The following is a 14,495-nucleotide window of genomic DNA, read 5'->3' on the forward strand; positions in this document are numbered from 1 at the left end:
CACGTAGCCTGCTGCAGCCCCCCTGAGAAATGGGACAAGTGAGCTGGCTAAGAGTTGGATCCACTGTAATAAGATTATAGCACAGCTATACAGGCCTCAGTGAGTAGCTTAGAATAAGCTCAAATGAGCGGCTATTTAAAGCAGGGAAGAACAGAAAATAAGAGCAAACAGAAAACTTGTCCATCTATCTTAATTTCTTGAATACCCTGGTAGGCAGTGTTGCTTGGTATGCTTTCTTACTGTTCAGCCTCAGATAGGGTACAGCCCTTTCTTTCCCCTTTATCCTCTGCTTTCTCTTCTTCCTGCAAAGTTTAATGGTTCAATGTATTGTTTAGGATATAACTGTAAGCTTTGATCCTAAACTTGGCTTGGAATGAATTAACTTGAAGCATACTGGTAACAGTTATTTGCAACACAATTATTTCCACAGGATAACACTTAGTCTGCAGTTACTTTTAACAGTCTCTGGTGGCTTAACGTGATATATCCAAATCACATCATTAAGCCAAAGTGCATACAGCATTAAAAAAAATACATTTGGAATAATACACATCACTTCTTTATTTCCACTGTTATTCTCTTGCTCTTGTCTCAAATGGTACAAACTCATCAGTGGTGCACTGCTCCGGGGTGCATCTTCCTTGGCACTCTCAGCACTCTATCAGCTGTATATAGAGGAGCCAAATCCTCCAGCTCTGTCTAGTATCCCTCGTCATGACCCCACTTCCATAATATGCCACAATTCCATAATATTTCATTCTGCCTGACAAACACTTTGGAACAGAGTGCTTTCCTCTGCTGCCCTGGAATACTGTTCATCTGGGTTCTGTTGTTGTTGTTTGCTGTTTTATTTTTTTCTTGTGATGGGATATTATTCTAAAGTATATTGTAAATCTTTCCCGAGTAGATTTCAGTGACTTATGAGTGCTCATCTAGTCATAGCACTCATCTGCAGCCAATGATCTAAATGCAAATTTATTATTTTAAAGAGATCTCGGCACTTGTCTGGGTGTATTGAGAAAGAAGATAAAAGTCTCATAAATTTGTTTAAGGTTTTTAAACGCAAATCAGCTAGGAGGTTTGGAGTTAAATTTTACTCTCAGCATCTCAGATGTAGCCAAAATGAAAATTCCTAAATTCTCCATATTTGGATTTATTTTATTTTCTGTTAAATGGACATGAGACTTGGTAGCTATGAAATGTAGTTATGAAGGATTTCAAAATGAAAGTAAATTGTCACAGTACTCTGGAAAATGAACTTTATTGCGTAGCTCTTTCCACTGTTCTTTCTCTTCTTTTCACCTTCCTCCTGGATAAGAGTATAAATGAAAAACATTAAAGAAAGATTACCTAGTAAAAAATAAATGTAGAAATATACACATCCTTCCTCTCTGGTGCCCTTCATACTAAATTGAAAGTGGAAAAGCACACCTACAGTGTTCTAGTTTAGGGCTTTGGCCATTGAGGCCACAGAAGATCAGTTCTGTGAATGTCATTGATACAAGCATTAGAGTACTCATACATCTAAAACTGAATTTGGAGAAGAGATTTGAAAAGGACAGGTTTGAATTAAGTACAGTTTGACCAGACATGATAGTAAAGGTTACACACTTCATTGTCACGGTCACAAGAGAAATTTTAGCCCTGACACCATTAGGACTTATTGTTACATTTCTCTAATTAGACAGCCAGATCCTTTTTAAAATGAAGCCTAGTTATGCTATATTTTTAAAAGTATTGAAATAGTCTTGTGCAGTACAATGCAACAAGGAATAGCAGAGGATGCAGGGGTTCCCCATGTGTTTGTGTATGCCACCAGGGGGGACTCCTTCCTCATCTATTTCATTTATGGCAGTAACTGTGAGAGAAAACACGTAGCTTGGAACCCGGTCTGGAAAGTCACTGGATTCAACTAAGTGTTTGTCTTCATTTTAGTTGTGAGAGCTTTCATATATGACCTTGTAAATCTGCAGAGCTCTTTCTAATGAGTCCATCAGTTACCCAACGTGCTGTGCAGTGAAGCAAGTCCCAGTCTGGCAGCAGTGGGGTTGCATTCAGTGGGGTCATCTCATGTCAATGCTGCACAGTCAGTGCAGTCTCCCACCTACTTAAAACTGGCCTGTGACTTTTGCTGGATCTGTTGAGTCTTCTGTCAGTCCTGGCTTGTTCTCTGACTGATTAGACTTACTCCAGAATATGGATATATGGATTTTGTGATTTAAAATAAATATTTTCTTTTGACACAGTTATGAGGTAGCTATACTTCAGTGTCTATTTCATTATTACTGTTTCATTATTTCTTTTTCCAGCTACTACAACATCCTAGCTACTACAGCATCCAGATTTATTTTTATTTGCAACTGTGGTTGCAAATTGTTTGCATGTTTTATAGTGTCCTGTTAAACAACAGCTGAAGTCTGTGTGAGGTGTATGTACTCTGTCAGGGAAATTGTATAACGTTGAAGTCATAGAATCATTGAATGGGTTGGGTTGGAAAGGACCTTACAGTTCATCTGGTTCCAAACCCCCTAACATGCACTGTACTGACAAAATGAGCAGTGTTTGGACTTGATGCTCCAGCATGAATTGCGTGGTGCAGCTTCTCTGCTAGAGATTGCAGTGAAGAGCGTGAGAAGAGGTCACAGAGCTAGGGGGAGGGGCATGGAGCTCATTAGTAGAAATTTTATAGATTTTTAAGGTTGTTGTCGCTAAGAAGTATCACCGTGATAGATGCAGCTTTGAAGGTAAAGCTGACATAGAGCAGAACTTCAGTGGTCTGGTCATTAATGTGTTAACTGGTCGCATTAATCTCCATCCTTACCGACTTTCAGAAATATATCATCCGATTAGTCCTATCCATAACGTCTGAGTTTTCTTATGGTATGATGAGCTTTGTGAGAAATTCACTGTGAAAACATACGAGGACTATTGACTAACACACCAGTAAGGGTGGACTAGGTTTTCATCGTTTGTTTGTAACTTTTTTTTATTACGTTCAGGAAACCTTGTGAGCATGAGAAATCAAGCCTTCACAACAGTTGCTTCTGTTGAGTCAGCCCCCACTTGCCTTCTACATTCTTCTGGTAATCGTATTTTTAGTTTCTCTCACTTCCTTATTTCACACAGTTTTCTCTTTCATTTTTCACTCGTGACATGAGCTGTGCTGTCTGGAGAAGATGTAACAACAAAGGCAGAAATTCTTTTCCTTCATGAAGTTTATGATGAAGATAACTGATAGCATTGTAATAGGATTACTTAAGAGAATTAAGAGAATTTGACAGAATAAAACAAATATTCCCTGGAGATGTGTGACTGAGGATGACCGTGCTGAATTTTTGTTCCTCTTTCTCCAAAATGAAGCATTCTGCCCAATACCGATCAGAATAAGTAAATATGTTTGAGTTTGTCTTTTTCATTTTGTTCACTCCTGGAGTCAGTGGATTTTTCTGTACATCGTCAGATCTAGAACTGTCGTATACTTTTTGTGGTAAGTAGAAACTAGCTTATTCTTTTCCTTTTGGCCTGTGCACAATAATTACATTAGCCTAAGGCAATGTGAGCTTTCTCTTCCATATGTTTCTTGGATGAATCAGGCAAATATAAACAAGAGTTTCAGCTGGTGTATATTTCTGTTATTAATCACCCTATTATAAAAATTATGCTGCATAAATGTAAATATTACCTCGGTGGCTTGCAGTAGGTAAGAGGGAAGGTGTTTACTACTCAGTAGAGAAGGCATGAGGCATATTTTGATTCAGGAAAAGCTGGAAGATTTTTGTTTGGAAAATTTTGTTTGGATTTTGTTTGGAAATTCTGTATTGTATAAATTACCCACACTGATTTAACTAATATTCTACACTCAAAATATTGAAAAAAAAAAGCTGTCTATGAGACTGTACCAGGCTGGGGGTCAGTGCAGCTTTGGGGCAGCAAGACAGGCTCTCTCCTGGTTGCTAGCTGTCTCTGAGCAGTAGGCCATAGGATCCATGTATTTCACTGACTTTTTTCATCAGTTCTGCAGCAATGAGGCACAATGAGACTGCGAGGGCCAAGCAGGTTCTGTGTGCACACATATACTCAATGGCAGGAAAGTAGGAATTTTAGGAGACAGATATTTTTTAAGGAAAGAAACATGTCTATGTGCATTACCAGTGTTGATCACCTGTAAAATATCTATGTAAAGTAAAGCATGAGAGGGAATGTTTACCTCGGATACTTTGCTTTCCATTAACACACATTTAAAAAATGTAATGAGTCTGTGTCAGGCCTAAGCTTGCAAACTGAGCCTTTGAGACTACTGTGTGTTTTGTTCTCCATTTTTCTACCATAATTTCCTGTACGCAGTTATGATCAGAACATGACTGCCAATTACCAGCAGTCACACCGTCCTTTTGCACAACCCTTGCTTGAATCCACGAAATAGAAGTCAGAGCTCATTATAAATCATGATGAAGTCTCTGTTGCTACCTGAGGTGGCCTGCTAGCCTTGGGCAACGTGCTAGTATGGATAATACACAGCTAGCGTAAGTAGGAATATTTTTATCAAAGGATCCTGATGGCATAATGCTAATGTAAAGTGTGTGACTTTGAAAAAGAAAAAAGCATATTTTTTGCCTGATTGAGAGCAAAATGTAATTCATCCAACAAATGACTTTTCTTACTTCTCAGTCACAAAGTAATATGATGGTCCTTTTGCATTCTAACCATGTAAGCAATAAGGAATATCATTTGAAAAGATCCTTAATGTTTCCTACAAGTAATTAGATTACACAATTGCATAATATATACTTTATATTAAATTTATTTGTATTGTGTTTGTGTTTACTGTAAGTGTTACATATGTACGTTTTTAGTAATTCACTGGAGAAATCTCCAGTAATAAATATAATAAATAAATAGTGTTATTTTCACTAACAACATGAAATCATTTTATCCTGTAGATTCTTCATCTCATTATTTCAAGTTTAATGTGACACCCTGCAGCATGCTGAACAAATCCGTCTGGTATGCTGCTGTTACCTGGATTCCAAGTGAGTCACTATTGCCTAGAGAATTATATTGTCTGAATGCAAAAAAAAATATAGTAAAAGTGATGCAAGCAAAAAACTGTCACTTTACCCTAAATGTCAGTGTATTTAAGAGATACGTTTCTGTGATTAACAATGGAATAGACAAACTACAGCGATGGTCAGAAATAATGATTTCTAAGCAGTTTGTGAAGATAGGAGTGTTTGAATTTGGTTTGTGCAGGTTCCGTAGCTCAGTACACTGACTGGCACTGCGTGTGCCAGTTTGAGGCAGCTCAGGTACTTCTAGAAAAAGCAAACAAACTTTTGCTGTGTACAAGCTCTTCTGGTCCAAAAATGACCCAAGATATTTTAAGGGGAAAAAATATCCAAGCATGTCAGGACTATGAATATGCATACTCTAGAAACTGGAAATATGGTAATGGAGTGTGTGTGTGTAAACCTAGCTTTAAGCTAAACTTTAAACCAAGTTGTCAATGTGTAATGAAATGTGTACTGACAATGATTTCAGTCACATAGTTTGATTTTTGAGCAGTGCTGTGTGAAGCCTTGAGTTGTACTTGATGACCCTTATCCCTTCCAACTCGGAATATTCTGTGATTCTATTAGTCTGTGAGCTGCATCTTAAACTTCACCTGCTCAGTAAAAATTCTGAAGCTGTGGTAAGGTTGCTTCCCTAGTAAGGTAACCTTATGACGGCTACTAGCAATCTGGACAATTTGTTTACAATACCTGCTTAAAACTACATGTGTGGAATCTCTCAGGGATGAGCTATGGAGCTAAGTGAACACTGTTGTCGTTCCTGAAGAAATTGAAAGAAATTTTGAAATATGTCACTAATATATTTCTTAAGACTGATGCCTTTTGGTAAAAGAAACCAACTTTTTTTTTTTTTTCTGGAAAGAACGGTTTTCAAGAAATGCATATTTATTAGTTTTGAGGGACTAAAAAAATCCAGATTTCAGAAAAAAGTAGTTTTTTAGTCTAAATAGTATGTCTGCATATGTATTTTTTCCTCCCTACCAATTACTTTTTTCTTACTTGCAATATCTTAACTAGAAAGTGATGTTACCTTTTTGAAGATAGTCTTCACAGTCTGGTATGAAGGTGCCAGAGCGTTGCAATGGGGAGAAGTTCTTTGCAGTGGAACTGATGACGAATATTCTCTGTGTGGAAGGCTGAAAGGAGGTCAGTGGGAAACCTTGCCTTGCAGGTTGCAGACTGTGGTATAATCTGGCCACTGGTTCTTGCCACCAAGCAGATTTCTGAGAAGACTAACTGATCAACCCATGCATATAGAATTTTCTCTTTATGATCAATTCATCTCACTTAGAAGGAAAACCCAGAAATATTAAGGTGAAGCTTCATCAAGATTAGCTGTGCTATAGCACTTCGGCCTTCACTGAGGTGTCCTTTCTGTCTCTGGGACCTCTGGCTTCTGGAAGCAGCAGCTTAAGGCACTGAAGAGTATAATACTTCACCATTTCAGAGTGAAGCGTTGAATCAGAGTTTGCACCCAGGTGCACTCTAGTCAAGCCACATGGGTCAATGATTTCACCCCTCATCTCATGACTCAGGTGGCAGAATTTAGAGCAGGCAGTTTTCTGCTGGAATAACTCTGCTAAGATTGAGTGTTTTCAAATTATACTCTTTAATGTCTTTATAGCGTTGTTTCCTTCTCTGTAAATTGGGATTAGTAATACCCTTTATTGCATTATGACACTTCTATTGCAAACATTTCTAAAATGACATGGAAACACTAAACTTGACTGGACTGCACACAAAGCTGAGGAGGATCTAGGGTCACTACTAACATACAGAACAGTTTATTCAGGTAAGTGTCTGGATGGTGTTCTAGAGATACTATCTATAACCACATAAAATGTGTTTTATTAGAGAAGAGTCATCCTGTAGTACAAGCTAACCAACATTAGCATGACAAAGGCTCTGATCCGAAGTGTTCAGGATATCAGTTCAAAGCCAAAAAGACTAGAACAGATCTCCAAATATGTAGTTCATATTTTCCTTTTTTTTTTTAAGTGAATATCAGCTCTTCTCAGTTTTCAGTTTGTCTGAACTACTATTACAAATTGAATACAGTAGGAAGGGTTTGTAGAAGATGTTGCAGTAGCTTTCTGTTTGATTTATATTTTCTTGCACATTGTTTAGGCAAACAGGCTGAGTTTTAGGAGAATAAAGAGGTGGAGGTTTTATGCCTGGAAGAGTAAATGGCATTGGCAGTGCTGCTGAGAGATATGCTATATTGCTTTGAAGTTATTTATGAAGTTTCACTAATGGCTTTATGTTTAAGTAACCATTTATATTGTTGCTTATCTGTTTTACAGAAACAATTGACACAGAATTTGACATTAAGGGTAAAAGAACATTGTTTCCAAAGGTACTTTTCATTTTATTTAAATAGTAATGTTAAAATAGCATACTTAACAGAACTGTATAATTATGTGATCATTCAATCATAGAACCAACGACTAGTTTGGGTTGAAAGGGACCTTAAAGACCGTCTAGTTCCAAGCCCTCTACCCTGGGCATGGAAGTATTCCACCAGACCAAGTTATCCAGGGCCACATCCAACCTGGTCTTGAACACTTCCAGGGATGGAGAACCTGCAGCTTCTCTGGGCAACCTGTTCCAGTGCCTTGCTACACTCATAGTGAAGAATTCATTCCTTGTACCTAATCTAAATACACTCTCTTTTAGTTGAAAACCCCTCCTCCTATCCTCTCTGACATTCCTTGACAAAGACTCCCTCCACCTTTCCTGTAGACCCCATTTAGGGACTGAAATACCACAGCGAGCTCTCCCTGGAGGCCTCAGCCCTCTCCAGCCTGAACAAGCCCAGCTTCCTCTGCCTTTCTGTGCAGGAGAAGTGCCCCATTCTTCTGATCATCTGTGTGGTCCTCCTCTGGACCACTCTAGCATGTCCATGTCTTACATTTATATATTTTCTGGAAAGATAGGTTCAACTGAACTGCAGAAAACAGGAAAAGAAAATGTCAGAAAACTTTCTTGTGCTTGAGGTGACAAGTCCAGAATGGTGGCATCTTTGAAATTCTAGTTGTGTTTGGATTATTCTTCCTTTATTATTCCTCTATTTTATAAATGACCAAAAGTATAAATTTAACGTCACTTTAATTGTTCATTTTCATTTGGTAAGTTATTCTGTTTCTTTTTACCTTTTTAATACATCCATTCGATTCTTTCAGCTCATTTCACTCTTTTTCTTAGGTTCTTTTCACATGCTCATCTGTTCATTCCTGAAACTCTTTGCAAAGTTTTGGTGAGGAATAATAGTTTCCAAAAGTAAAAGCAATGCTTCAGTGTTAAATCAGGAGTCGCAATTGTCCTCAGTGCAGCCCAACACCTTCCTCATCAACTTAAGCCTTTCTAAGACTCTAACATTAGCCTTAACAACTCTGTTTAACTCCGCAAATGACACCAAGGAGTTCCAACTGGCACAAAATCTTCAGTCTCCCCTTAATGCAAAATTCATGGGCCCCTGAGGAGGTTGGACATCTGAACATCTCTTCCAGCCTCAGAGCTAGTAGTAGAGAGGGAGTGTCTCTGCCATAAATCCTCCTATAATTAAGGTGTTCATGGCTTACCTGATGCTTCCTTATGGCTAATCATCTTTTACTGGAAAGCAGGAACTCATACAAACCTCACAGTCTTTAGATTAGTCCAGAGAACCCTTCAGCTCCCAAGTGCTCATTGGTACAACTAGCTTGTTGTATCAGAAGAGGAAGGTCTCAAAGGAGGTAGAGTGGGACCTGAGTTCAGCGAGGGCCATGATGATGTCTTTTGTCCTGATGTATACTAATTCTGCTTGTGTAAGGTTGTGATGAGTTGCTAGAAAACAGCTAGATCTAGAGTTGCACTGCTTAATGGGTCAGACTGCAGGATATACATGGGCAGAACTGTGGGTCTGGAAGGAATATCCAGCTGACTCAGAGACCAGTGTTGCTTACAGTAATGGTCACTGCAAGAAAACATGGATGAATTACAGCTGGGCTGAAGGTGCAGGTTTGGACAAGCAGGATTCTACTTGTCCAGGAGTAGTTGTTCTATGAAAGGAGGTGAGCTGGGAGCTGCTGGGGACAGCTGAGCCACCACTGCCCATGCTGTGCACAGTCAAGTCACGCAATGCAGAGCTGATCACTGTGACCAGAGTCTCTCAAGGCTCGGGCACCATGATTTAGGATAAAGCCAAGGGGCCACTGTGCCAAGAATGGACAGCATTATGCACTAATCTCCTTGTTTTCTTCCTGGATTTTAGGGACATTATATAGTTGTTTTACAAGCATTCTCTGATGATTCCGAGAAGAATATTATCACGTGCTTGAACTTCACCATGATAGTGAAACAAGATTCTTTCTGAATTCAACAAACATTTCAAATAAATCCAGAGCTTAGAGTCTCCTTCTGCAAACAACTGGAATCCATCTTATGAAATATAAAGCAGTTTTCCTGAGGTAGAACACATCAAGTTCTGTGTGGAAAGCAACATGGAGTCTTATTCCATTTATAGCATGGCTGTGATCAGATGTTCAGCCAATATACGCAACTTCTCTTGGAGCTGGGCATCCCAGTAAATTCACAGAATAACTGCAAATGGTCAGACTGAGAACTGCATTTCAGTGTTGTGCCTTCAGTTATGGAAAAGCCAAGTACTTCAGACTATGATATATTCATTCAAGAATTTTTGAAGATTTGAAGAATAAAAATTAGAAGTGTTCAACTTAAAATACAACAGCATTTCAGACTGAAAAAAATGCTTTTCTGTTTTTTTCTTTTAACAATAAATTTGTTTGTACAATCAACTTGTGAAATGACTTTTACTTTTGGTCGTTTTCCTAATGTTCAACTCCATCTGCACAGAGCTGTAGCAGAGGAGCAAAAGGTTATGTGGCTGATGTTGATAAAACTTGAAGTGAAGAGTGTGTCCAGTTGCGCCAATCCAGCACAACTGAATTCACCTGTCCAGAGCTATAACTACCACAGCACCATAACACAGGTTTTATGTTGCGTTGAGCAAAGAGCTGGGCAGAGACTCCCAGGCTGTCTCCTTCAGAAGCAGGAGAATGGTCCTTCAGCTACAGGTTGAACTTTTTCTCAGTTACCAGAAGCATGCTGAAATCTCTTTTCATACTCAACTTTTAGGCTTAGTGAATTAAAGCATGTTCTTCCCCCTCCTCCCATTAAACGTGTCCATACAGAAGCTGTGCACACACTGGCCACTGGGTTGTGCTGTACCTGGCAGATTGCTTCAAAAAGACCAAAACCATGAAATCAGAACTAACCAGTTCTTTCAGGCTGCTCAAAGTGTGAAAATTAGTGGAAGTAAAGCTTTTAATCTCACTTAACACAGAGAGACATATTTAAAATTGAGGACCAGGAAAGGAAAAATTTTAAAAAAAGAAAAGGGAGGGGGGAGGTGAAGTATAGAAATAAAAATACTAAAAATAGTTTCAACATAGCTAGTTTGACAATCTAAGACAAAAATCAATAAAAATATAAGAAACAAAACTGTGTTTTGGCTGGAAACAAGAAGCCACAATTATATCCAAGTGGCGGTGGAAAACATCTGAGATGCAATCAGTCCTCAGACCATGTCAGGATCTTCTGAGCACTGAGTGTTACTGCTTAAGATTGATTCAGGTTACTAGAGCTGTAAATAGTTTCCTCTTAACCTAAAGTGTCAGTTAATACTCAGCCGGAAAGACTGATAACCAAATTCTACTTTTCTTCTTCTATTTTACTTGTTAGTATTACCTGTCCATGGAGAAATCTCACCATGATGTCCTCTTGTACCCTTTTCACAAGTATCCAATAGCAAGACAAAACCTCAAAAAGGTTTTAGTGTCAGTGTTCCAAGATAACTGTTGTCCCGAATAATTCTGGATGTTAGACTAAGTGCTATGTTTATTTAATAGCATACTAAAAGTGGGAGAAAAACAACAGTAACTTGGAATCAAATATATGCCCCATGTTTTTTCATAAACCTGTGTTTTAATGCCTTACGGATGTTACAGAAGTTTACAGTACGTAGAGGTAGAACTAGAATTTCTGTATCTAAATAGAGATATTTACAGATAACCATCTGTGCTCAGCAGCTTACGCTGCAGACTTTTATAGTGTGGCTCCAGCTGAAGGGCTATGGTTACACATGCCAGCAGCTAGGATTGCGACATAGAGTGCAGGAGCCACAACTTTATAAAGCAAAGACCTTTCCAAGGCCTTAGGCCTCTCTTCTGCCCATAATTGAATGTTTCCACTTACTGCAGCATTGATGACGGCCACACTCTGCTGCCTCCTGTGAGGAGGAGGCAGAATTTCTGTAGAGTCAGGTTCATACAGGCAGCATGCCCCAATGTCACCGAGGCACTGCAGCGTGGACAGGAAAGCTGAAGGCAGAGCTTTGCTCTGTGTTCACGTACTCCAGGCAGAGTTGCTACAGCACTTTTCTCTCTTCTGTTGGTGCCTGTAGTTGACAAAATTTGTTATTTTACTTGCTTGCCCTCCAAACGTTTCCTAATCCACTGTCAGAGCTTCCCAACAAAGAGGAGTCTTTTAGGACTAAGGAGATTGCTTGGACTCAGTAAAGAATCGCAGAATCATAGAACGGCTAGGGTTGGAAGGGACTTCAAGGATCATCAAGTTCCTACCCCCCCTACCATGGGCAGGGTTGCCAGTTGATAGATCAGGCTGCCCAGGACCCCATTCATCCTGGCCTTAAACACCTCCAGGGATGGGGGCATCCACAGCCTCTCTGGGCAGCCTGTATCAACACCTCTCCACTCGCTGGTGTTTAATCAATGGATATACAGATGGTATAGATATATTGTTTAATCAATGGATATACAGATGGTATAGATATATCCAGGAGCTTGGCTAATAGATTTTATATTGGAGAAATAAGAGAAAATCACTCACCCTGTCCTGGGCTCACAAAATAAACTCCTGACAGAGCGGATCTCCAGAGAGATCCTTCCCCACTGGCAGTCAGCTCTTAAATGGGGTCTAGGAGAGGTGGAGCCAGGCTCCACCCCTTCCTGCAGCACAGGTGAATTGCCTTCACCTGTGCTCCCATGGCTGACTCATTGCTCGCCTCAGGTGATCAATCAAAGGTTCAGGCCGTGATTCAGCAGCCCCATACAGCTGGGTACACAACTTCTTCCTGATATCTGATCTAAATCTCCCCTCTTTTAGTTTAAAATCATTCCCCATCATCCTATCGCTATCAATCTACCCTTGTGAAAAGTAGATTTCCCCCATATTTAGAAACTCCTTTTATATGTTGGAAGGCCATAATGATGTCTCCCTGCAGCCTTAAACAAGCACATTTCCTTCAGCCTGTCTTCATAGGAGAGGTATTCCAGCTCTTGGATCATCTTCATGGCCCTCCTCTGGACCCTCTCCAAAAGCTCCACGTTTTTCCTGTGTCAGAGGCCACAGACTTGGATGCAGTACTCCAGCTGGGGCCTCACGAGGGCAGAGTAGAGAGGGACAATCACTTCCCTCTCCCTGCTGACCACACCTCTTCTAATGGAACCCAGGATACCACTGGTTTTTCAGGCTGCAAACACACACTGCTAGCTCATAGTTTTTCATCAACCAGGAATGCCAGTGAAGACTGAGACAAAGTACTCACTGTGTTGAATCACTGATAAAGATGTGTCTTAATTTTTCCTTTTTCTTCTGTTTACTGGGTCAGCAAACTTTTGATCCATTTTTTTTCTTCTTCATCTCCTGGCTCAGTCCTGGCTCAGTCAGAATTTGAATGGTGTGCAGTAAGCCATTCACTGAGTACTTTTGCCTTCAAACATTCAGTGAGAACCACAGATTCTGACATATCTGTACTTTGCCAAGAGTTCCAGTTAGCTGTGCAAAACTCCCCACTATAAAATTAAATTAATCAAGGAAGGCCTAGTGTGCAGCTACAGCATGAATCCAACACTGAAATTCTTCACAAATATCTCCTTTTTCTCTCCCTCATTACTGTTGTTTTTAAGAGGCTGTCAGGATTTGCTGCAGATGGGAAAATAGCTTTTCTTCACCCCCTCACCCTCTGTCGCCAAATATGTAATTATCAGAAGAAGCAGTTCCTGTAAAATGTGTTTTTCAGTAAGAGCGCACTCTTTCTGAGCTGTGTTATTATTTGATAAAACAGAGAAGCACAGATAATTTTACACAAGAGAAGTCCTGCTGACCGTGGTAACACACATCTGCTGGCACCACTTGGGATGGGGACAGAAGGAAAATTCTACATAATTCAGGTATTACAAAAGCATAGCTTACTCCTCAGGAGGTTCTGGGAGGCAAAAGCAATCATTCAGCCACCAGCTAGGTTGGCTGGAGAAATGCACTCATTGTCACCCTGAGCAGATAAGCTGTACTGTGCCTGGATGAGGAGCTGGACATGGTGATGCTGGACTTAGGTCCTGGTCTGTGCTAGAAGCATTAAAAGGGACACGCAGCAGCTCTGATTAATTTTTCTTTTTCCATTTTTTCTCTGCAGAAAATGCTAGTAATTGCCTTTGGAGTGCCAGTGTGGCACACGGGGCTGAATAACGTCAGCTGCTGCTTCTGCCCATATGAGCCTGCCAGCACAGCAAGCTCAGGGGCAGCAGATGGGGATGTGACATTTGTAATGGGAAGGGATGAGTAGGGACAGCGGGCGTGCTCAGAGAGCTCAGGGAACAGAGGACAGCGAAAGGAGCTGTGGAAGATCTCCTCAGTTGCGTTAGAAATGAGTGGGCTTTGGCAATCCCAGAAAGCAGTCCCTGTGCACACGCATCGGGTCTGTGGATCCCAGACACGGCCTCACTGTACGCCTGCTGTAGATGGGTACGTCCATAACCTGCTTTACTCCACATACATTTTTTACTGGCAAGAAATACTGTATACATATATATATGCATATATATATACAGTATATATCTATATAAAAATATATATGCTTTATATACATGCATATATATGATATACATACTTGGCCCAATAATTTATAACATTTTCCCAAAGCTTCTGCCTGCCTTTTTTTCCTTCTTGGGCTTTAGCCTAAATAGCTGCTAATGTGCTGTGTTTTTAAAATTAAATTTCTTACTGCCATAACTAAGAAAGCAAGTTCTAATAGCAAGCCTGGCTCTTCGCTCAGAGGATAGAATGATCACTTCTGGAATATAAAGGTCTCCGTCTGGCCCTGTTTTCCCCATTTTGCACATAGCCTTCATGTACAACAGAGCAGATAGTTTTTCCCAAAGAGTAACTTCTGTTAGCTGAGAGCATCCACTGAGGTTTTTGTTCTCTGGCATGTTTGACATCTCTCCTATAGAAATACTTCAATATGGATTTGGAAGTTGGATTACTTCATATATACATTGTTTTCAGTCAGAATCCATTTAGACATTTTATTTATTTATTTATCTTGTATTTCATATAGTGATGTAG

The 14,495-nt window shown here is 39.9% G+C and overlaps 1 protein-coding gene across 2 annotated transcripts; it reads left to right on the top strand.

Annotated features, from left to right (window-relative positions):
• The first annotated feature begins 2,998 nt into the window (after positions 1–2,998).
• On the top strand, positions 2,999–9,865 carry LY96 (lymphocyte antigen 96). Of its 2 annotated transcripts, none has more exons than XM_031552885.1 (5): positions 2,999–3,083; positions 4,941–5,030; positions 6,087–6,215; positions 7,373–7,425; positions 9,322–9,865. In XM_031552885.1, exons 1-5 carry the CDS (start codon positions 3,014–3,016, stop codon positions 9,421–9,423), a joined length of 444 nt encoding a protein of 147 aa, XP_031408745.1. In that variant the 5' UTR covers positions 2,999–3,013; the 3' UTR covers positions 9,424–9,865. The 2 variants fall into 2 exon arrangements, with proteins under 2 accessions (XP_031408745.1, XP_010707351.1); XM_010709049.3 differs by lacking the exon at positions 2,999–3,083 and adding an exon at positions 3,117–3,487.
• Positions 9,866–14,495: the final 4,630 nt, after the last annotated feature.

The sequence above is a fragment of the Meleagris gallopavo genome, chromosome 3 (assembly GCF_000146605.3).
Source record: "Meleagris gallopavo isolate NT-WF06-2002-E0010 breed Aviagen turkey brand Nicholas breeding stock chromosome 3, Turkey_5.1, whole genome shotgun sequence".
NCBI classification, from domain to species: domain Eukaryota; kingdom Metazoa; phylum Chordata; class Aves; order Galliformes; family Phasianidae; genus Meleagris; species Meleagris gallopavo.

Excerpts from the sequence above, each read along its gene's own strand:
- LY96 (XM_010709049.3), top strand. The coding sequence starts at position 3,394 with ATGTTTGAGTTTGTCTTTTTCATTTTGTTCACTCCTGGAGTCAGTGGA. Across the intron at positions 5,031-6,086 it reads TGCTGTTACCTGGATTCCAA|AAAGTGATGTTACCTTTTTG; the intron begins GTGAGTCACTAT and ends TATCTTAACTAG. Across the intron at positions 6,216-7,372 it reads GTGTGGAAGGCTGAAAGGAG|AAACAATTGACACAGAATTT; the intron begins GTCAGTGGGAAA and ends TCTGTTTTACAG.